Raw genomic sequence first — 22,884 nt, 5'->3', positions numbered from 1 at the left:
TTATGAAGAAAGATTAGGACGCACAGAAAGACATCAAAAATGTACTGGACACAGGAAAACAAAAAGGAATCCCTAAAAAACTGTTCTTATGTAAACCATAAGGCAAGGGAAGAAAGAAGAACAACAACCTGAGAAAACATATCAAAAATTACTTCACATGTAAATAATCTAAATATATCAGTCAAAAGAAAGAAAATGACAGATTAAAAGAACCACAACCCTACTATATGCAGCTTATAAGAAACTCATTTCAAATTCAATGACATAAGTAGGCTGAAAATATGCCATGCGAACATTAATAGCTGGTAAAATAGTATCAGAACAAAGAAAATTACCAGTGATCAAGAAAACACTAAATAATAATAAAAGGATCCACCAGGAAGACAATGATCCTAAATGTGTATATACCAAACAACAGAACCTTGAAATACACTAAACAAAAACTGATAGGCAGGAAAAGGACAATCCGTAATTGTTGTAGAGACTTTTAACACTCTTCTCCCACAACTGATACAACCGCTAAAAAGAAAATCAGCAAGAATAAAAAAACTCTGAACACAATCAACAAGTAGGATCTAACTGACACACTTAAAACACTACCAAGCAACAGAGAAATACATATTTTATCCAAGTGGCTATAAACCATTTATGAAAATAGACAATATCTTCAGCAATAAAATAAACCTGAACAAATTTAAAAGATTGGTAATCAAACTAGAAATTGGTTCTAGAAAAATAAAAGGAAAATCCCAAATAACTGAAAACTAAACAAAATACTTCTAAATAATCCATGGCTCAAAAATTCTCAAAAAAAATTTTTAAAAGGAGAACTTAATGAGAATAGAACTTGCCAAAATATGAGATGCAGCTAAAGCAATGCTGAAAGAGATATTTAAATTTATACCATGAACTGACAAATTTTAAAAGAAAAAGGACAGAAATATAAATCCAAAGCAAGCAAAAAGAAGGAAACAATAAATATAACAGCAGAAATAAATGAAACTGAAAACAGAAAAATCACTGAAACAAAAAGCTAGTTATATGAAAAAAAATCAATAAAATTAACAAATTTCCAGCAAGAATGATGAAGATTTTTAAAAAACAAAAATGATCAATTTAATAATGAAACAGGAGATAACACCATATACCCTACAGACACTATAACAATTAATAAGGGCATACCAGCATATTAAAAAGTGGAGAACATTACTTTGTCAACAAAGGTCCATCTAGTCAAGGCTATGGTTTTTCCAGTTGTCATGTACGGATGTGAGAGTTGGACTATGAAGAGGGCTGAGCACAGAAGAATTGGTGCTTTTGAACTGTGGTGTTGGAGAAGACTCTTGAGAGTCCCTTGGACTGCAAGGAGATCCAACCAGTCCATCCTAAAAGAGACCAGTCCTGGGTGTTCATTGAAAGGACTGATGTTGAAGCTGAAACTCCAATACTTTGGCCACCTGATGCGAAGAGCTGACTCATTTGAAAAGACCCTGATGCTGGGAAAGATTGAAGGCAGGAGGAGAAGGGGACGACAGAGGATGAGATGGTTGGATGGCATCACCGACTCAATGGACATGTGTTTGGGTGGACTCCGGGAGTTGGTGACGGACAGGGAGGCCTGGAGTGCTGCGGTTCATGGGGTGGCAAAGAGTCAAACATGACTGAATGACTGAACTGAAATGATGAAGAACTTTACAAAATTAACTTTAACAATTTGATGAAATAAGTCTATTATCTTGAAAAAACAACATACCATAACTCATTCAATATGAAATTAATTTTAAATAGCCCAATAGCTATTAAGGGCATTGCATTTAAACTGTAAAACTCCCCAAAAAGAAACCTCTAGGCCAAGAAGATTTCACTGGAGACTTCCAAACTGGAAAATTAGTTTAAATAACACTAGAGACTTCCAAATTGGAAATTTATTTTAAATAACATGAGCGTATCAACTGAAAACCTGACACTCATTCATGGTAAGAATTTTCAGCAGGTGGAATAAAGGGAAACTACTTCAATTTGAAAAAGAGCATCTAAGAACACCTACAGCTAACATATATTTAATGGTACAAAGCCTGAAGGCTTTCCTTCTAAAATCTTCTAAACCAAGAATGTCCAATCTTACCACTCTAATTCTACATATCTACTGGAGTTCTAACCACTGCAAAAAGGCAAGAAAAGGAAACAAAAGCATATACATTGGAAAGGAAAAAATAAAACTGTCCCTATTTGCACGTAACACCTCAATGCCTACACAAAAAATTTCAAGAAGTAGACAAAAAGAACTTGTGGAACTAAGAAGTGAGAATAGTGAGGTCACAGAATACAAGATTAAACACACACAAATCAATTGCAGGGTGTTAGTTAAAATGGAGTGATGGCTAATTTTACGTCAACTTGGCTGGGCCATAGTGTCCAAATATGTGGTCAAACATCATTCAGGAAACTTCAGTGAAGGTTTTATATATGAAATTCACATTTAAATTGCTATACTCTGAACAGATTATCTTCCATAATATGAGTGTTTCTCATCTAATCAGGTGAAGGCCTGGATAGAATGAAAAACTGACTTCCCTTGGGCACTAGGGAATTCTACAGCACACGGCCTTTAGACTTGAGCTCCAACATCTGCTCTTTCCCAAGTCTTTAGCCTGAAAGTCTTCAGATGTGAATCGTAACATTAGTGCTTCCCTGGGTGTCCAGCCTGCTAGCCTACCTTATAGACTTTGGACTTCCAGCCTCATTTTCAAATGAGCTAATTTCTTGAAATAAATCTCTTTCCATACACACACACACACACGCAGACTCTCTCTCTCTCTCTCTCTCCTGGTTCTGTTTCTCTGGAGAACTCTGATGAATACAGTAAGGAAATACAACTCTTGACAAATACAGTAAAGCAATTCAAGGGCCTGTCCTTTCAAAGAAAGATCAGAAGGAAAAATAAAATAAAATAAAAAACCCAAACTGTCAGAAACAACTTTTTCCAAGCTCTGGAAAACAGTAAATGGACTGAAGCAACAAAGTGAATGCTGAATCAAGAAAAACCAATTTTAAAATGGTAGGAGATGGAGAAGGAAATGGCAAACCACTCCAGTATTCTTGCCTGGAAAATTCCATAGACAGAGGAGCCTGGTGGGTTACAGTCCATGGGGTCGCAGAGTCGGACACAACTGAGCTCACAAGCACAGATGGAGCATATCTGATACTGTAAGTTAGCTCTATGAACTTGCAGTACATCCTCTTCTAGCTCAGAGACATATCCAGAATTCTATTCTGTTAAAAAAAAAACAATGCTCCCAAATATCTATCTTTAGGATGACAAAGATAAAATAATGGCTCCTCAAACTCAACTGATCAATTGATTTTTAAATTAGGATTTTAATTTAAAATTAAAATCAATTATAAATTTAAAATTGAGAATAAAAATGACTTTAAAAAAATGGTAGGAGAGCTTTGTGACATTTAAACTTAGCTTAGCTCAAACCTCTTGCACAGCTAAAGTCAAAAAGACATTACTCAGCATTACTGTTCTGAGGACCTGGTTCTCCAAAGAACAGAGCAGACCTTGTTCCAAAAGAGTATGTATATTTGCTTCGGCCAGTCCAAGGGTTGGATAAAAGACTGAGGAAATGTCCATCTTTGTTTCATCTAACTCAAAAATGCCTCAAAACAGAAAAGCAGCAAATCAGAGGATGTTAGAAGATTGGGAGGAAAAGCTGAAAAGAAATACATTGGTGAGGAGGGCTGTGAAAAGTCTGTGTATAAAGCTGGGAATCCAGAAACTCATGCCAATGCCTAGAGCAGAATGCCAGTTCAGAAAAGACCTGAAAAAACCCTAAGCTTCCACCTCTAGCTAGTCTTCAAGTTCAATGGGAACAAGAAGTGAAGGCTAATGCAGAGTTATAAGTAACCTGGCTAAGAACTGTAGAAGTATCTAAAAATAAAGTCAATCTGCAATGACTAGAAAAAGTTTTATCTTCTTACATTTTTTTCTCTATTTTATTTTTTTCTCTTTTCTTGGTTCCAGGCATTTTAAGGAAATTTTTGTTGGACCAGCAGGTGACCACAAACTAAAGGAACAGTGACTTCAGAGACACATGACAAAAATACAGTTAAAAATTTTAGAGAAACAATATAAATCAAATTAAACAACAACAAGAAGCCATGAGAGTAAGGAACCTGATTTCTAGAGCTACAACATTATGTTATTTCAAAAGTCCAACTTTCAAGAAAAAAATTACAAGGCATGTTAAAGAAACGAGAAAGTATGTCCCATTCAGAGGGAAAAAAAATCAATAGCAATTGTTTATGAAGGAACTTATTGGACAAAGTTTTTAAATTGGCAGTTGTAAACATGCTCAAAAAGATCAAAGAAATCATGGTGAAAGAACTAAAGGAAACCAGGAGAACAGTGTGTCAATACAGAAAATATCAATAAAGAGAAATAAATAAAATAAATACTTATAAAAAGGAACTAAACAGGAAGTGCACTCGGCAGTCCTGTGGATCTGTCTCGTTTTAACAGTGCTTGGACAGAGCAGACCCAGGGATGCTCCTGTGCTCCAGCCTCTGACCACCCTCTAACCACTTTTCCATGTGTAACCTTCAGAAGCTGTCCACAATTACCATGACCAGCCACCATTTTTTGAGCTTAACGCCTTATCACCAATCAACCATGAGTTCCCAGATTCATCAGAATTATTTCACTGCGGTGGAGTCTGCCTTCAACTGCCTGGTCAACATGCATCTGTGAGCCTCCTACAATTACCTCTCTCTGGGCTTCTATTTCGACTAAGAGGATATGGCTCTGAAGGGTGTGGGCCACATTTTTCACAAATTGGCCAAGGAGAAGTGGGAGTTCATGGAGCATCTCTTGAAAAGGTAAAACCAGCATGGCAGTTGCACCCTCTTTCTGGACTTGCAGAAGCCATTTCCAGATAAGTAGGGTAAAACCCAGGGCACTATGGAAGCCGCACTTCTCATAGGAAAGAACCTGAACTAGGCCCTTTTGTATCTACGTGGCCTGGGTTCTGCCCGCACAAACCCCCACATCTGTGACCTCCTGGAGAACCACTCCCTAGATGAGGAGGTGAAACTCATCAAGAAGATAGGTGACCCCTTGACCAACCTCTGCAGGCTGGCTGGTCCCCAGGCTGGGTTGGGTGAATATCTCTTTGAAAGGCTCACTCTCAAGCATGACTAGAAGCCTCTACAGCCCAGTGGCCTCTGAGGAGTTTCCCTCATATCAGGGCTGCCTGAAGGCCCTCTCTGCAGCCATTATGCAACATTTTAACACCCTGGAGCCCTCTCAAGCCTTGGACCAAATGGAAACAATAAAGCTTTTTGCAGTGGGGGGGGGGGGGGGGGGGGGAACTAAACCAAAATTCTAGGGCTAAACAATGATTAAATTGAAAAATTCACTAGTGGGCTTTCAAAAGTAGATTTGAGCAAGCAGAATAAACATTCAGTGAATGTGAAAGTAGGTCAACTGAAATTATGCAGTCTGAGAAGTAGAAAAAAGAATAAAGAGAAATGAACTGCAGTTAAGAGACCCATGGACACTGCCAAGTATATCAACATATTTATAATGTGAGACAAAGAAGTAGATGAGACAAGAGGCAGAAAGAATATTTCAAAAATTAATGGCCATAAACATACAAAACCTGAGAAGCAATGAATTTAATCAAACAATAAACTCAACAAAATCCAAACAGGATAAATACAGAGATCTAGACAAAGTCATATTAACATAATACTGTCAAAATCCAAAGACAAGGAAGGAATAATAAAAGCAGCATGGAGAGGCAGGGGTCATATACAAGAGGTCTATATTAAGATTAGAAGGTAATTCCTCATCAGAAACTATGGAAGCCAGAAAGCAATGACATGATATTTACAAAGTGCTGAAAGAAAATACTTGTCAATCAAGAATTCTATCCCTAGCAAAATTATACTTCAAAATTGAAAGAGGAAGTAAGACAGTTCAAGATTAAAAGCTGAGAAAGTTCATCACTGTTAGATCTACCCTATGAGATATGTTAAAGGGAGTCTTACTTAACTTCTGGATTAAGAATGTCACACACAAACACTAATTGATTATTCAACAAACATTTATTGAGTTCCTCTGTGCTAAGAGCTGCTACAGACGGTGAGTATACAATGGTGAACGAAGTAGGCAAAGTCCTACTGTGACATATACCTTTTTCCTTAACAATTTGTTGAATCACAATTAACCTAAAGACTTCATGACCATTTTAACCTAAACTGTTACACAGGCAGGAAAATACTTACATTATCAAATATCAGAATTCACATTTATATATTAGACACTATTAATGGAAACCCAAGATTCAACATGTTTAATATATCCTTAGGCTGTTCAAGTATCTTTGGTAAGACTATTGCAATCAACAGTATGATTAATTGTTCATTAACGATATTAAATCTTATTTAATTAAGAATAAGCACAGATCAGAATCTCTAATAAAAAATCTCTAATAAAAATACAGAGCAAGTCATTTTCAAAAAATTTTAGGTCAACTGAAATATTTCATATACAAAGATGCTTTGCAGAACTATCTTACAAAGAGATATCAAAATAAAAAATTAATTTGTGAAATATTATGAAAATTTAATGCTGATGACTCTCAGATCTCTTTAAGTTACAGGCCACTTGTAACTAACTGCCACATGACATTTCCACTCAAATGTCTTGAGCTACTTAATGCTCTTCAGGCTCAATATAGCTAAAATTTCACTCTTGTTCTTTATAAACCTGCTTTGTCTCCACAGTTCCTATCTGTGAATATTGTACTACTGCCAGGCCAGAAACATAGATACTATCCTCAACTCTTTCCTTACTCTCCTACCACCAAAATTTCATTACAACTAAACACCAAAGTTGACTTATTTTCTCCTCTAAATCTCTCTCAAATCGAATTACATCTTTTCCATTACCACCACTCTAAAGACAGGCCAGCAGTCTCCCCCTGCAAACTGGTCATTCTGATTCCAATCTAGTTTCTCACTAATTTGTTCTCCATTTTAATTCTCCATATTTCAAAAACCCAGATCTGACCACAGCACTTCCTCATACTTAAACTCCTTGAATAGGAGTCTGCTAATCCAAATTCCTTAAAGTGATTTGTAATACCCTCAATAAAATAGCTCATGTGATGCATATATGAAAAAATGTCCACGATGTATCGGTAAACAGTCAGAAAACAATGCAGAATACATACCAGCCATTTTTAGTATGGGGAGTATGGTGCTGAATGACAGGAGAGTTTAACTTCTTATTTTAAGCATTGCTCTACTATCTGTTCACACATATAAGCAAATGTGGCTTTTATATACAAAATAAAGCTCTGAAAATACTAAATGTTACTTGCAATTTATCTGGAAAAGGTCTGATGTATATTATGCAATCTTATTTAGAATGAGAAACAATTTTATTAATTAAAAAGTTTTCTTTTCCACAGTACAACAATGGGAAGCACATCTACAGTGCTACTAAAGAAAGGAAGCACAGAAAGGTTAGTAACAGAAATAAAGCTAATATAAGACATTCATAAAGAACTTTAAATCTATGGATTCAAGAATTATGCAAAATGAAAAAGCTTAGCACTATCTGACTGTGTTAAATATTGAAGTACAAAATGAAAAGGAAGAGTCTGAACCTGAGGTATACCTATCAGCCTCTGAGAAGAAAAGCTGGTCTAATACCTCTAGAGACACATAAATCAAGCAATCTCAAGAGTAAACTTTTATCAATAACAAAACTAAACATACTTCACATCCAGGGTGAAATAAAAGAAACAGCCAAGGTTCTACATTCAATAAGAATCTGTGTCTAAGAAAAATTCTTACAGGTAAGAAGACAGAAGGAACAGCATGAGATGGGGTCAATGCCCAACCCTGTGTTCAAGCTTAATGGCAGAAGCTGCAGAAAGAGAAAGCAACAAATTGATCCCAGTGGGGGAGAACCTCTCCTTCCTTTGGACTTGCTAGAAGGCAATGAAGCTTCAGGCATAATAACCCCCCAGGTGACTATGATAGCCAACCCAACTAGCCCAATTTCAAACCTCAATTAAGAAAACTAATGCAAAATGCTTTAAATTTTTTTACAGTTTTATTTAAGAAAGTAAAATGTTTATATAAATTACCAAATATAATGATAAGACAAAATCTTTAAAAATACTTCTCAGCAAATAACAAGCTTCCTAAGCCACAGGAATCAATAATGTTATTACAATTCCAGACTATGATTCAATTTTTTTCCTCCTCTCCAGTAGTTTTTTACCCTCAGGAACATGAGGAAAACTTTTCTTCACTTCTTAAAGATGTGATCAGGATTTCTAATCTTCTATTTGTATTAGTCTATCTAGCAGAAACTCACAAAGAAAACATTAGTAGCAAACACTCCAATTTCCATAACATGTATTAATGCCTTTATTTGGAAAGAGTAATCAAAATCAACAATGACACTCAATATTCCTTAACATCTCGACTAAGAACATTAGCCATTTTATTCCAAGTGGACTGAAAGGAGACTAGGAGAATATTTTATTTCTCTTTCCAAAATATCTTTCTTCGGATTGCCTTCATTGACTCCTTCTTACAGTCTAACAGCAACTGAAGTGCAATGCCCCCATCCCATTCCAGCCAGTACTCTGAACCCTTATTTGTTAGAGAGAGAACTCTACTGGCTGTTCTGTGAGTAACAAATCACTAAGTTCACATAGCATTCTGACACTGCACTACTAAGATAAATAAGATATAGATGGTTCAGTTCACTTCAGTTCAGTCGCTCAGTCGTGTCCAACTCTTTGCGACCCCATGAATCGCAGCACGCCAGGCCTCCTTGTCCATCACCAACTCCCGGAGACTACTCAACCTCATGTCCATCGAGTCGGTAATGCCATCCAGCCATCTCATCCTCTGTCATCCCCTTCTCCTCCTGACCCCAATCCCTCCCAGCATCAGGGCCTTTTCCAAAGAGTCAACTCTTCGCATGAGGTGGCCAAAGTATTGGAGTTTCAGCTTTAGCATCAGTCCTTCCAATGAACACCTAGGAGTGATCTCCTTTAGAATGGACTGGTTGGATCTCCTTGCAGTCCAAGGGGCTCTCAAGAGTCTTCTCCAACACCACAGTTCAAAAGCATCAGTTCTTCAGCACTCAGCTTTCTTCACAGTCCAACTCTCACATCCATACACGACCACTGGAAAAACCATAGCCTTGACTAGACAGACCTTTGTTGGCAAAATAATGTCTCTGCTTTTCAATATGCTATCTAGGTTGGTCATAACTTTCCTTCCAAGGAGCAAGCGTCTTTTAATTTCATGGCTGCAATCACCATCTGCAGTGATTTTGGAGCCCAGAAAAATAAAGTCTGACACTGTTTCCACTGTTTCCCTGTCTGTTTCTCATGAAGTGATGGGACCAGATGCCATGATCTTCATTTTCTGAATGTTGAGCTTTAAGCCAACTTTTTCACTCTCCTCTTTCACTTTCATCAAGAGGCTTTTTAGTTCCTCTTCACTTTCTGCCATAAGGGTGGTGTCATCTGCATATCTGAGGTTATTGAGATTTCTCCCGGCAATCTTGATTCCAGCTTGTACTTCATTCAGCCCAGCATTTCTCATGATGTACTCTGCATATAAGTTAAACAAGCAGGGTGACAATATACAGCCTTGACACACTCCTTTTCCTATTTGGAACCAGTCTGTTGTTCCATGTCCAGTTCTAACTGTTGCTTCCTGACCCGCATATAGGTTTCTCAAGAGGCAGGTCAGGTGGTCTGCTATGCCCATCTCTTTCAGAATTTTCCACAGTTTCTTGTGATCCACACAGTCAAAAGGTTTGACATATTCAATAAAGCAGAAATAGATGTTTCTCTGGGACTCTCTTGCTTTTTTGATGATCCAACGGATGCTGGCAATTTGATCTCTGGTTCCTCCTAAAACCAGCTTGAACCTCTGGAACTTCACAGTTCACGTATTGCTGAAGCCTGGCTTGGAGAATTTTGAGCATTAATTTATTATCATGTAAGATGAGTGCAACTGTGTGGTAGTTTGAGCATTCTTTGGCATTGCCTTTGGGATTGGAATGAAGACTGACCTTTTCCAGTCCTGTTGCCACTACTGAGTTTTACAAATGTGCTAGCATATTGAGCATAGCATTTTCATAGCATCATCTTTCAGGATTTGAAATAGCTCAACTGGAATTCCATCACCTCCACTAGCTTTGTTCGCAGTGATGCTTTCTAAGGCCTATTTGACTTCACATTCTGGGATGTCTGGCTCTAGGTTAGTGATTACACCATCATGATTATCTGGGTCATGAAGATCTTTTTTGTACAGTTCTTCTGTGTGTTCTTGCCACTTCTTTTTAGTATCTTCTGCTTCTGTTAGGTCCATACCATTTCTGTCCTTTATCGAGCCCATCTTTGCATGAAATGTTCCCTTGGTATCTCTAATTTTCTTGAAGAGATCTCTAGTCTTTTCCATTCTGTTGTTTTCCTCTATTTCTTTGCATTGATCGCTGAGGAAGGCTTTCTTATCTCTCCTTGCTATTTGAAACTCTGCATTCAGATGCTTATATCTTTTCTTTTCTCCTTTGCTTTTCGCTTCTCTTTTCACAGCTATTTGTAAGGCCTCCTCAGACAGCCATTTTCCTTTTTTGCATTCCTTTTCCATGGAGATGGTCTTGACCCTCAAAGAACTCACAGTCTAGTAAAGAAAACAGACTACTGTGGAATGGACAGGTCTGGCTCAAACGACAAGATGATGCTTGAGATGAACTATTTCAAAAGATAAGCTGACAACCAGGAGAAAATATATTGACAGTTGGGGAGACAAGAGGGTGGGGGAACAATGACAACATATACATGGAACTAAAACTAAGAATATAAACATCATGCTTAGTTTATTCAGATAATTCTAGAATAGCTGCAATGAGATAATTATATAACATGTTATGAGTTTACATTTTACTGTGCAGGTGATGGGGGACAAAGAAGGAGACAACTAGCGGAAAGAAAGCAATGCAGAAAGTTGGCAAGTGAGGTCAGAGACATGGAGAATACAAGAAACAAAATTATAGAGAAAACCTAAATTTATGTTAACACAATAGAATATTACTTAGCAATAAAAAATAATAAACTGCTAATGCAACAATATGGATGAAACATTTGTGTTAAATGAAAACAGCCAGGTATAGGAGTATATATTATATAATTCTATGTACATAAAATTCAAAAACAGGCAAAACTAGGCTATGCTGACAGAATTTAGAAAGATGCTCACCTTGGGGGAAAGGCTACTGGATTGGAAAGGAAAGAGCACGAGGAACTTTCTGAGACAATGAGTGTTCAACATCTTAAACTACACAGTGATTATACATGTAAAAAACTTATTTAGCTCTATACTTTAAATTTTCCACATTTTACCATACATGATCTAATAAAAATGTAAATTATACCTTAACAAAAAAGAAAATGCATATGTAATTGTGCTGGAATAAAATGGTGGTGCAGTGGTAAAGAATCCGCCTGCCAATACAGGAGACACAGGAGACTTGGATTCAGTGCCTGGGTGAGGAAGATCCTCTGCAGGAGGAAATGTCAACCTACTCCAATATTCTTGCTGGAAAATTCCATGGACAGAGGAGCCTGACAGGCTACAGTGCATGGAACCACAAAGAGTCAACATGACTGAACAACTGAGCACACACAAAACCAGAGTTAGTTAAAACCAGTGTCATCCTATGAGCAATATCTAACTTGTAAGAAATCAGAATAAACACCCTAATAAACACTGTATTCAACTAACTTCAGAAAGATATACAGGCAAATGTTCCTTATAATAAATGCTGTGAAAATAGTTTCTTAAAAAAAAAAAGGAAATAGTTCACTATTAACCAAAAAATTAAAGTTTTATAGACATCAGTATCTACCTTATAAGATGTACTGTAAAGACTAATAAGGCATGAGAAGCACTTAATATAGTAAGTATTCTCCAAATTACCACTATTACTATAGCATAATACCAATAAAATGGAAACGTCCCTTCAAATTATGACTAAACCACTAATTGAGAATACACTATTTAACTGCACATTACTCAACTACAGCACTTCTCATCCTAGGCTTTTTTTTTAAACCACTGAGATCAGCAAGGTTTTGACAGCTGAAACATCTAGTTAGATTCAGAAAGACCTGAGTTAATTTTAATGTAATCAAAGTATTCTTTTTCATCTGTTTATATCCTGAAGCCATGTTTACTTACCAACAGATTAGTAAATGCATCCTTTTAACATCTTAATTTATATTATTAAAAAAGCAATCTTTCACATATCAGACCAAAAGTACATGATCACAATTCAATTCTAAAGTTGACAGTCTTAAAAAATTAAAATATGAATGCTAAATCAGAAGTTATTCAGTAGAAATACAAAAAATATTAAAACAATCATTTATAACTCTGAACATTACATTAATGTAAGTCATAATTTGACAAATTTAAATAACTGTGGAAGTGTTCTGTTAATGGAAATAAGAAAGTAAATTTTACAAAAGCAAAGATGACTCAAGAAGTTTAAGAAGGGAACACGGAAGAAATCTAAGCAAATGTCTTATTGAGCTGGATTCCAAGTAGCTAAACCAAATATCAACTGATTTTCAAACATGTTTAAGGGTCACTGGAAACCGCATACTTAAGTTAATCACAATATAAAAGGAGGAAAATTAAGAATGTAGTTCTACTATTTGACAGCTGTGTTTTTACTTCCATCAAATCAAACGGACCAAGTGAATAAAAAAGCTGTTTCTTTGTATTTCAAAATTTTATTTAAAGACTCATTGCCTTGGATTTGGAGGTATGCTTTTTAAACATAAATTTTTGTATTATTCCTATTTTGATTTGTAATATTTAACAAAGTCATCTTCTACTTACCTAGATTTTGTCTTATTAACATCTCGCTGCAAGAACAATCTCATTCGAAATTAAATCAAACCTGAAAGAATACATGTAAAGGCAATCATTTAGTTTTTCTGCTTCAGGTATGAATAATTATATCTATGATATACTATTTTTTAAATTAACAACCATAAATTAAATTATTACAGTAACTTTCAAGAAACTACTGCCAGCTACCTTTGAGGAATAATTATCTATTCAACTGAGAAACAAACTTCTTAGTGCTGTTTCCATTAATATTAATAGTATGGCAAATAATTAAAATATTTCTGAATAAAACACACACTTCTATGTCAATGCTTATCTAATATTACATACATGCCAAAAATACACCAAAAAGTTTAAAAAAAAGAGATGTCATTAAAGTATATATTAATAGTGGCCATAATAATGGCTAACATTGATTAAACATTTACTAAATGCCAGGGAAGATAATTGTAGAGAACAGTGAATACTGATACACTCTTGCTTCCTCAATTTAACCTTCAATCCAGTATAATGTGACCTTCAGTCTAACACTCCACTGAAAATTTACTTGTCAAAAATCTACCTACCCCTAAGTTTATCACACTCCACAAATTCTGAAACTTAATATATACTACTCTGAATTCTACACTTCAGCTCTCACCCTTCCTGAAAATCAGCTTGTTACTCTTCTGAATTTTTATTCTGTCACCACCACAACTACTACTATTCTCACCTAGATTACTGTAACTGTTGTATTTCTAGACTCACTATGCACTCAATTTATCCTTCCCAAATGCTATAAGTAATCATTTCCCAATGGCTACCCTGAAGAATCACATCTATGCCTCAAGTCTTTCATAGTACTCATCAGTGACCTCAGTCTCATCTATCTCTCTAGTCTTTACTCTCTTCCTCACTTCATATTTCTACGAAACCCCTTCAACTCCCAGAAGAGCCCCTAAGCTCTCTCAGCCTTTTCGCATGGTGAACTATACTTACTTTTTATTTCTCCTTAACCTTGCTAACACCCTTATACTAGTTTTTCAATATTTAGTTTAGTCACCCTGGCAGATCCTTCTTTAATTTCTTCAACTATGTGAAGCTGTGTTTCTCAATTACAACTAGTGATTTCTCAAATAGCAACTAGTGATAGCTCTATATAAACTATTTACTTGTGGGTTTTCTGAGCTACACTGTGGACACATTGAGCAAAATAATTAATCTCACTTCAGCACTTTCACTGGATAGCACATAATAAAAGCCTAACAATGTAGTGTAGGCAAGCTGAAAGATTAGAAATTTTACATTGTATCCCCACATGTACATAGGATACAGAAGGTAGGAAAGTAAAATTCAGTCTAATGAATTCAATTCACATGTTTAAAGACTAGAGAAAAAATTCCTATCATTTCTGGATGTCAGTAACGTTACTTTATAAAATGACTACATCTAAGTAAATATACAACTGACAATGAGTCCGGTGCAACCTTTTATTGAGTAAATGAATTAATTTCACTGAGGAACAGTACTAAGATTTGGTACTATATGTTTCTATCTCTACAGAAAACAGTTTGTGGACGATGATGCTAGACTAATTTAAGTGTTACCATTAAGCACAAAAAACATTGTAGAGGAAGGTGAATATGGTTTTAACATTAATAATGTCTACAGTCTAGAAAAGTGGTTCTCAAACTTCAATGTACATGGGAATCACCCAGAAGGCTTATTATGCAAACATGGCTAGGCTCTACTCTCAGAGTTCCTGATTTAGCAAGTGTAAGACTGTGAAAGTGAAAATCACTCAGTCCTTTCCGACCAACTCTTTGTGACCCCATGGACTCTATACAGTCCAAGGAACTCTCCAGGCCAGAATACTGGAGTGGGTAGTCTTTCCCTTCTCCAGGGAAATCTTCCCAACACAGGAATTGAACCCTTCATTGCAGGCAGATTCTTTACCAGCTAAGCCACAAGGGAAGTCCAGCTGACCATTTTGGATTTCTGAACTTCCTAAGGTCATGCTGATGCTGATACTTCTTGGACCACCCACTGAGAACACAGACATCCAGTTTCACACATAATGTTTAGAAGAGATGAAAATATTTTACCACCCACTGCCACCAGCCTTCACCCACCCAAAACTGTAGAGACCTATTACAAACTAAACTATAAATCAAACTGAGAACATCACAAGTCTACTATGAGATGCTCAGTATGACAGGCTAAAAAACGGTCCTACAAAAGATATCCACATCCTACTCCCTCAAATCTGTGAAGTTTATTTTATATGGCAAGAGGGAAAAAAAGTCTTTGCAGGTGTGATTTACATTAAAGATTTTGAGATGGAGAGACTATCCTGGATTATCTACGTGGGCCCTAAATGCAATCACTTATAAAGTGGGAGACATGGAAAAATTTGACGACACACTGAGAAGGTGAAGTCAGAGCACAGAGATCAGAAAACACTGGCCTTGAAGACTGCAGCCATAGCCAGGAATTGGGACAAAGAAGAGATTCTTCTGTACAGAGAACATCACTGATGACACCTTGACTTCTGCCCAGTGATACTGATTTCAGACTTCTGGCTTTCAGAACTGTGACAGAATTAAATTTCTGTTATTTCAAGCAATCTAGTTTGTGGTAATTTGTGAGAGCAGCCTAGAAAATAAACATACTGAAGATGCCAAGTTCTCTGGGAGATAAATCAGAAACACTATATAAAACTTGTTACAGACTGAACTGTATCCCTATAAAATTTGTGTGTTGAAGCTCTAACTCCCAATATAATTTATATTTGGAGACAGGGCCTGTAAGGAAGTAATAAAGGTTAAATAGGGTCATAAGGATAGGGCCCTAATCCAATATGACTGGTGTTCTTATATTAATTAACAAGAGAGAGATACCAGGGATATAGGCACAGAGGAAAGGCCCTGTGAAGACGTAGTGAGAAGACTGACATCTGCAAGGAGAGAGGCCTCAGGGGAAGCCAAACCTAACGATCAAATCTTGGACTTTTAGCCTCTAGAGTTGTGAGACAATGTATTTCTGTAGTTTAAGCCACCTAGTCTGTGGTCTTTTATTACAGTAGCCCTAGCCAACTAATACAAATAGATATGCTGCTGCTGCTAAGTCACTTCAGTCGTGTCCAACTCTGTGTGACCCCATAGACGGCAGCCCACCAGGCTCCTCCGTCCCTGGGATTCTCCAGGCAAGAACACTGGAGTGGGTTGCCATTTCCTTCTCCAATGCAAGAAAGTGAAAAGTAAAAGTGAAGTCGCTTAGTCATGTCCGACTCTTAGCGAACCCATGGACTGCAGCCCACCAGGCTCCTCTGTCCATGGGATTTTCCAGGCAAGAGTACTGGAGTAGGGTGCCATTGCCTTCTCCCAAAAAGATACACATGTTTGCACAAAAGCATATACAAATATTACACACAATAACTAATTTTTTGAATTTGTGTGCTAGTCACTCAGTCGTGTCTGACACTTTCCAACCCCATGGACTGTATGTAGTCCACCACGGTCCTCTGTCCTTGGGATTATCCAGACAAGAATACTGGAGTGGATAGTCATTCCCTTCTCCAAGGGGATCTTCCCAACCCAGGGACTGAACCCAGGTCTCTTACATTGGCAGGCTGATTCTTTAAGAGTTTAACAGTTTAATTTCTTTATCTTGCTCTGTTCACAGTTATATTTCAAAGTCTGGGAAAAGCCCACTTTTAATTGTATTTGTTCCTCAAAGAGACAAACCAGGCCATTATAAACACTATCTTGTTTAAAGGGAGTATCTTATAAGAAAGTTTGATAGGAAGTAGGCTTCCCTGGTGGCTCAAATGGTAAAGAATCTGCCTGCAATGAAGGAAACCTGCATATGATCCCTGAGTTGGGAAGATCCCCTAGACAAGGTCATGGCAACTCACCCCAGTACTCTTGCCTGGAGAATTCCATGGACGGGGGAGCCCGGTGGGCTATATAGTCCATGAGGTCGCAAACAGTCAGACAGGGATGAGTGTCTAATACTAGACAGGAAGTTCCCTTTAAATCCATACCTAAAGTATAATATAATTAGGATATTCTTTAGGTGAATACTGGAAGGAGATACAGAAAGAACACTTAAGTAACTAATAGAACTGGTTTTATTTCACTAAAATGTCAAATATATCCTCCCTAAAACCCACAATCCCACTCTAATCTTAAGAAAAACATCAGACAAATTCTGATACAGGAAAATCCTATAATATACCTAACCAATATTCCTCAAAACTGTCAAAGTCATTAAAAATACAGTCTTAAAAAGTCTAATGAGAAATGACAACTAAACATAATGCAGTATCCTGAATGGGATCCTGGAAGAGAAAAATAACATTAGGTAAAAACTAAGAAAATCTGAATAAACTATGATCTTTAGTTAATAATGATGTAACAATATTGGTTCACTAATTGTAACAATTGTACCATATTAAGGTAAGTTGTTAATACAGAAAACAAAGTGTCCACGGGGGAGGAAGGGTAGAGTGGGAACTCTATACTTTCTATTCAAATTTTCTATAAATCTAAAATTTCTGATAAGTAATGTCTTCATTTTTCAAGTTATTTTCAGTGTACAGAAAAGGCATGAACATATTTCAGAAAATTAAACACTGACAAATTAGAAACAGCTTCAGAATGAAACCCCAAATGCAGATAACAGCAAAAATATATGTAAAGTAGGCCACAAAACAAATCTTACCAAATTTAAGACCGAACTCATGCCAACTATCTTCTCTCACAACAATGGAATGAAACTAAAAATCAACAGCAAAAGGAAAATAAGATCCATAAATACAGCAAATGAAACAACTAACTCTTAAACAACCAATGGGTCGAAGAATAAATCACAAGTGAATTTAGAAAATATTTTGAAAACACAACATACCAAAACTAATGGGATACAGTGACAGCAGTACTAAGAGGAAAGTTTATATGCTCACATTTAAAAAAGAAGATCTTAAATCATCAGCTTAATTTTATACTTATATAAGAAAACCAAAAGTTAGTAAAAAATGAGTTGTTTTTTATAATCAACAAAACTGACAAATTCTTAGACTAAGAAAATAAGAGAGATTATTCAAACAAAATCATAAATAAAAGAGGGGACATTACAACAAATGCCAAAGAATTATGAGATTACTATGAACAATTATATACCAATAAACACACAATCTATGATGACCAAATCATGAAGCACTAAAAAATCTGAACAGATCTATAACTAGGTAAGGAGACTGAAGCAATAATCAAAACCCTCTCAGTGAAGAACCAGATGATTTCACTGAGTAATTCTACCAACTATTTAAGCAAGAATTCTCCTCAAACTCTTCTAAAAAACTGAACACAAAAGAACATATGCAAACTCATTCTCATTAAGAGTAATGAGATCAGCAGTATGTGATACCAAAGACAAAGACACAAGAAAACTACAGACATATATGAGTATTTGCAAAACTCCTCAACAAAACACCAGCAAACTGAATGATATTCACCGTGACCAAATTGGATTTACTCCTGGAAGGCAAGGATGGTTCAACAGACAAAAAATCAATTGATGAAATACATCACATTAATAGACGGAAGGACAGAAACCAAGTGACCATCTTGATGGGGAAAAAAACATTTGACAAAACTCAAAATCATTTCAGGTAGGAACATGCAATAAACTATTAACAGAAGGAAACCACTTCAACACAGTAAAAGTCACATGAGAAAAATCAACCGTTAACATCATACTCTAGCGAAAGATTGAAAGCTTTTTGAGAGCAAAAAGGTGGTAAGGATGCCCACATTTGCTACTTCTATTCAACACAGTACTAGAAGTACAAACCAGAGCAATTAGACAGGAAAAAATTAAAATAAAAGGCACACAAATTAGAAATAAGGAAATAAAGTTACCCATTTGCTGATGACATGATCTTATACATAGAAAATCCTGAAGATTCTTTAAAAATGTTAAAGCTAGTAAATGGTCTCAGCAATTTTGCAGGATATAAAAACAACACACAAATATCAGTTGTGTTTCTACATATTAAGTCTCACACTTCCTCATTTCAAAACATATTACAAAGCAACAGTAAGCAAGACAGTGTGGGACTGACATAAAGTCAGACATATAAACCAAAGAAAGAGAAGAGTGAGTCCAGAAATAAACTCATGCATGTGTGGTCAAATGATTTTTGATAATGATGTCAACAGTACACAACAGGGAAAGGACGTCTCTTCAACAAATAATGCTGGGCAACTGGATCAAAACATGCAAAAGAATGAAGTTGGATCTTTACCTAACATGACATTAAAAAATAAACTTAAAACAAATCAAAGACCTAAACATGACAGCTAAAATCCTGAGAAGAAAAAGGCCAAAAGTTTCATGACACTGAGTTTTGGGCATTGATTTCTTGAATATGACACCAAAAGCAGAGACAACAAAAGCAAAAATAGACAAGGCAGACTACCTCAAAATTAAAAATTCCTCTTCATCAAAGGAATCAACCAACACAGTGAACAGGCAATCTACAGAATGAGAAAAAATTTTTACAAATCGTATTTTTGGTAAGGGGTTAAATACCCAAAATATGTAAGTAACATTTACAACTCAACAACAAAAATACAAAAACAATCCTATTTAAAAACAGGTAAAAGATCTGAATAGACAAATATACAAATGTCCAGAGAATATATGAAAAGATGTTCAATGCTGCTAATCATAAGAAAAATGCAAATCAAAACCACAATGAGATATTTCATATCTCAATAAAATGGCCACTACCAAAAGAATAGAAAATAATAAGTGCTGGAAAGGATACAGAGAATTGGAACTCTTGTGTAATGTAGGGGGGAATGTAAAGTGGTACAATTACAGAAAATAGTAAAGCAGTATCTCAAAAAATTAAAAACAGAATTAGCATATGACCCAGTAATCTTAGCTTTGGGTATATACCAAAATAATTCAAAGTACAACAGGATCTCAAAGAGATATTTATATACTCATGTGTCCTGTAGCATTATTCAAGAGACAGAAGCAAACTCAATGCTCAGCAGCAGATGAATGAATAAAGGAAATATGGTATATACATACAATGGAATATTAAGTAGTCTTTAAAAATGAAGAAAATCTTGTTACATGCTACATCATGGATGAACTTGAGAACATTATGCTAAGTGAAATAAGCCAATTACAAAATAAATATTGTATGATTTCACTCATATGAGGTATTTAACATAGTCAAGATAACAGAACAAAAGAGCAGAAAGGTGGCGGCCAAGGGTTAAGGATGAGGGGGATAAAAAATTGTGCTTTAATGGTAGAGTTTCAGTTTCATAATGCAAAATTCTACAGATCTGGATCATACCCAAAAGGGGGATACAGCTGAAAAGAAAGAATTACAAAATGGCAAGAGGAAACTTTTGGGGGTGATAAATATATTCATTATCTTGGTTGTAGTAATGACTTCCTGAGTGTATGTTATGTGTGTATGTGTGTGTGTATATATATAAACTTATCATACTATACACTTTAAACGTGTCAATTATATCCACCAATAAACAAATCTGTTTTTAAAACCTCAATTATAACAAAAAAACAACTAAATTATAAAACAGGCAGAAGATTTGAAGCAGCATTTCATCAAAGATACATGAATGAAAATAAGTACATGAAAACATGCTTAGTATCATTTGTCAACATGGAAATGCAAGTTAAAACCATGAGTTATCACTACACAACTGAAATGCTAATACATACATGCAGGAAGATAAAATGGTACAATCACTTTGTAAAAACAGTACCACCATATCTTAAAATATCAAACACTTAGTAGGTGTTTACCCAAAGAAACAAAGCATATGTTCACACAAAGGCTTACATACAAATGATCATCTTTATTTGTAACAGCCAAAAGCTGAGGGGAAAATATCCAACAACATATAAAGCCTTAAGTTATATACAATGAACAGAGTAGAATTTAACTAATGACACATGCAACACAGATGTATGTGAAAATAATCATGCTGAGTGGAAAAAAGCAGACAAAAAGATCTCACAATGCACAGCTTCATCCACATAAAATTCTAGAAAATTCAAATTAACGTATCAAGTGACAGAAAGCAGATCAGTCATTGTGCATTACAGAAGAAGCAATAAATAGGAAAAGATTACAAAGGGGCACAAGGAAACTTCGGAAGATAAAGGATATGTTTGTTATCTTGTGATGACTTCATGGGTATATACAGATATCAAATCTATTCAAATTGCACACTTTAAACCTGTGTGATTTAGTATATATCAATTGTACTTCAATAAATCTGTTTAAAATATCACAATATGCAAAGAATAATATGCAGGGGAAAATAAAGTCAATTAAGAAGGTTAGTATAATAATAAAAATGATAAACACAAGAAATTGTCATTTATAATCAAAAGAGTAACAGTATAATCATCTATTAATACTTACAACTGGTACTACAACAGGCATTTCAATTACCTACAACTGATAACTCAGTCCATGAACAATGCTTACAAAACCCCATCAGACACATTCCATGAAACAAGTATAAGTCATCTTGACTACTGGACAGATCAATGTATTTAATTTACACTTGTAACAACGTCTACTCTTAAACACAATTCCTACTGAAATATAATGGGGAGCAATTTAGAACAAAATAACATCAAAAATTCTACAGCATGAATCAAAAGCCTGTCTGCAAAAATAACCCCAATTCTGTACCATCCTATTCATTATTCATGAGGTACATGAATAATGCACTTGGCAATGAGACTTTGCAGTTTCCCCTACCAAGAGGTGGGTTTCCTTGGTCACTCAGACTGCCTGTAAAGAATCTGTCTGCAGTGCAGAAGACTTGGGTTCAATCCCTGGGTCAGGAAAATCCCCTGGAGAAGGGAATAGCTACCCACTCCAATATTCTTGCCTGGAGAATTCTATGGAGGGAGGAGCCTGGTAGACTACAGTCCATGGGGTCACAAAGAGAGTCAGACATGACTGAGCAACTAACACTGCCAACAGATCTTTCCATAGCCCTGTTTACTCCAGGCTTGACCTTTTAAGGAAGATCAAACAGAATGTAGCAAATGTCACAGTTTGCCAGTTCTCAGCTAGGCTTCAAGAGGCCATGTATGTCGCTGCTCTCTTGCAATCCTGCCACTACCATGAGAACAAACCCACTCTAACCTGCTAGAGGACAAGAGGAAAGCCCAGATGTCCCACAACAGTCCATCCTAGAGAACCCCATCCAACAGTGGCAGAATCATTCTCCTGACCTGGTTCTGAATGCGGACTTAAACGAGCCCTACCAAGACGAGAAATACTGCCTGATTCATAGACTTACTCTAATAATAAATGTTTGTTTTATGTCAAGTTCTAGAGTAATTTATTACACAGCAATAGCCAACTGATACAGCAACCCTATTTTAAAGATAACATATTATACGGAGTTACTGCAGATTAACAACAAACGTAGGTCTCTCAACTTTTGAAAACAATGGGAAGAGGAGGAATAAAAGTCTCTTTTATTCTTTTACTAACAGTGACTCTAGAAAATATCTGTCACAGTTTGTCAGTCTCAGAGATACACAACTGAGCAAAATAATTTTAACAAGTTATCAGTCAACTACAATCTCTCACAAAATTGTGTTGCAAGGTAGTTTTACTGGATCCAACAATACAATCAAATCTTTCAGGATATGCTATAAATCTACAAAAACTGTTACAAAACAATCTGCTTCTTTGCCCAACATTCTTTTTCCTATTTATGCTAATGGTATCTTCCTTTGGGAAACAGTATTAATATGTAACTGTTACAACTGCACCAATCTTAAGCTCCTGGATCAAGGTATGAACAAATGATACCTAGACTGATCAGAGTGCCTTTTGCTCCTAGCTACCATTAT

At 35.9% G+C, this 22,884-nt stretch overlaps 1 protein-coding gene across 26 annotated transcripts in view; it reads right to left on the bottom strand.

The window, feature by feature from the left end:
- Positions 1-22,884, bottom strand: part of ZNF644 (zinc finger protein 644) — a 96,664-nt gene that overhangs the window by 46,048 nt on the left and 27,732 nt on the right. For 14 of the 26 annotated variants that reach the window (XM_019957084.2, XM_019957093.2, XM_019957082.2 and 11 more), the window contains one exon: positions 12,955-13,015. The exons of 1 other annotated variant lie outside the window; for it this stretch is intronic. In XM_019957084.2, the coding sequence (XP_019812643.1) occupies positions 12,955-12,998 (44 nt within the window). In that variant the 5' untranslated portion in view covers positions 12,999-13,015. Of the gene's footprint in view, positions 1-12,954; positions 13,016-15,412; positions 16,991-17,670 lie in introns of those variants that run through there. 11 more of the 26 variants (XM_070786137.1, XM_070786139.1, XM_070786134.1 and 8 more) reach the window with 6 other exon arrangements.

Source organism: Bos indicus, chromosome 3, assembly GCF_029378745.1.
Source record: "Bos indicus isolate NIAB-ARS_2022 breed Sahiwal x Tharparkar chromosome 3, NIAB-ARS_B.indTharparkar_mat_pri_1.0, whole genome shotgun sequence".
NCBI classification, from domain to species: domain Eukaryota; kingdom Metazoa; phylum Chordata; class Mammalia; order Artiodactyla; family Bovidae; genus Bos; species Bos indicus.
The sequence above is the reverse complement of the archived record's forward strand: the minus strand, read 5'-3'. Positions and strand labels throughout refer to the sequence as shown.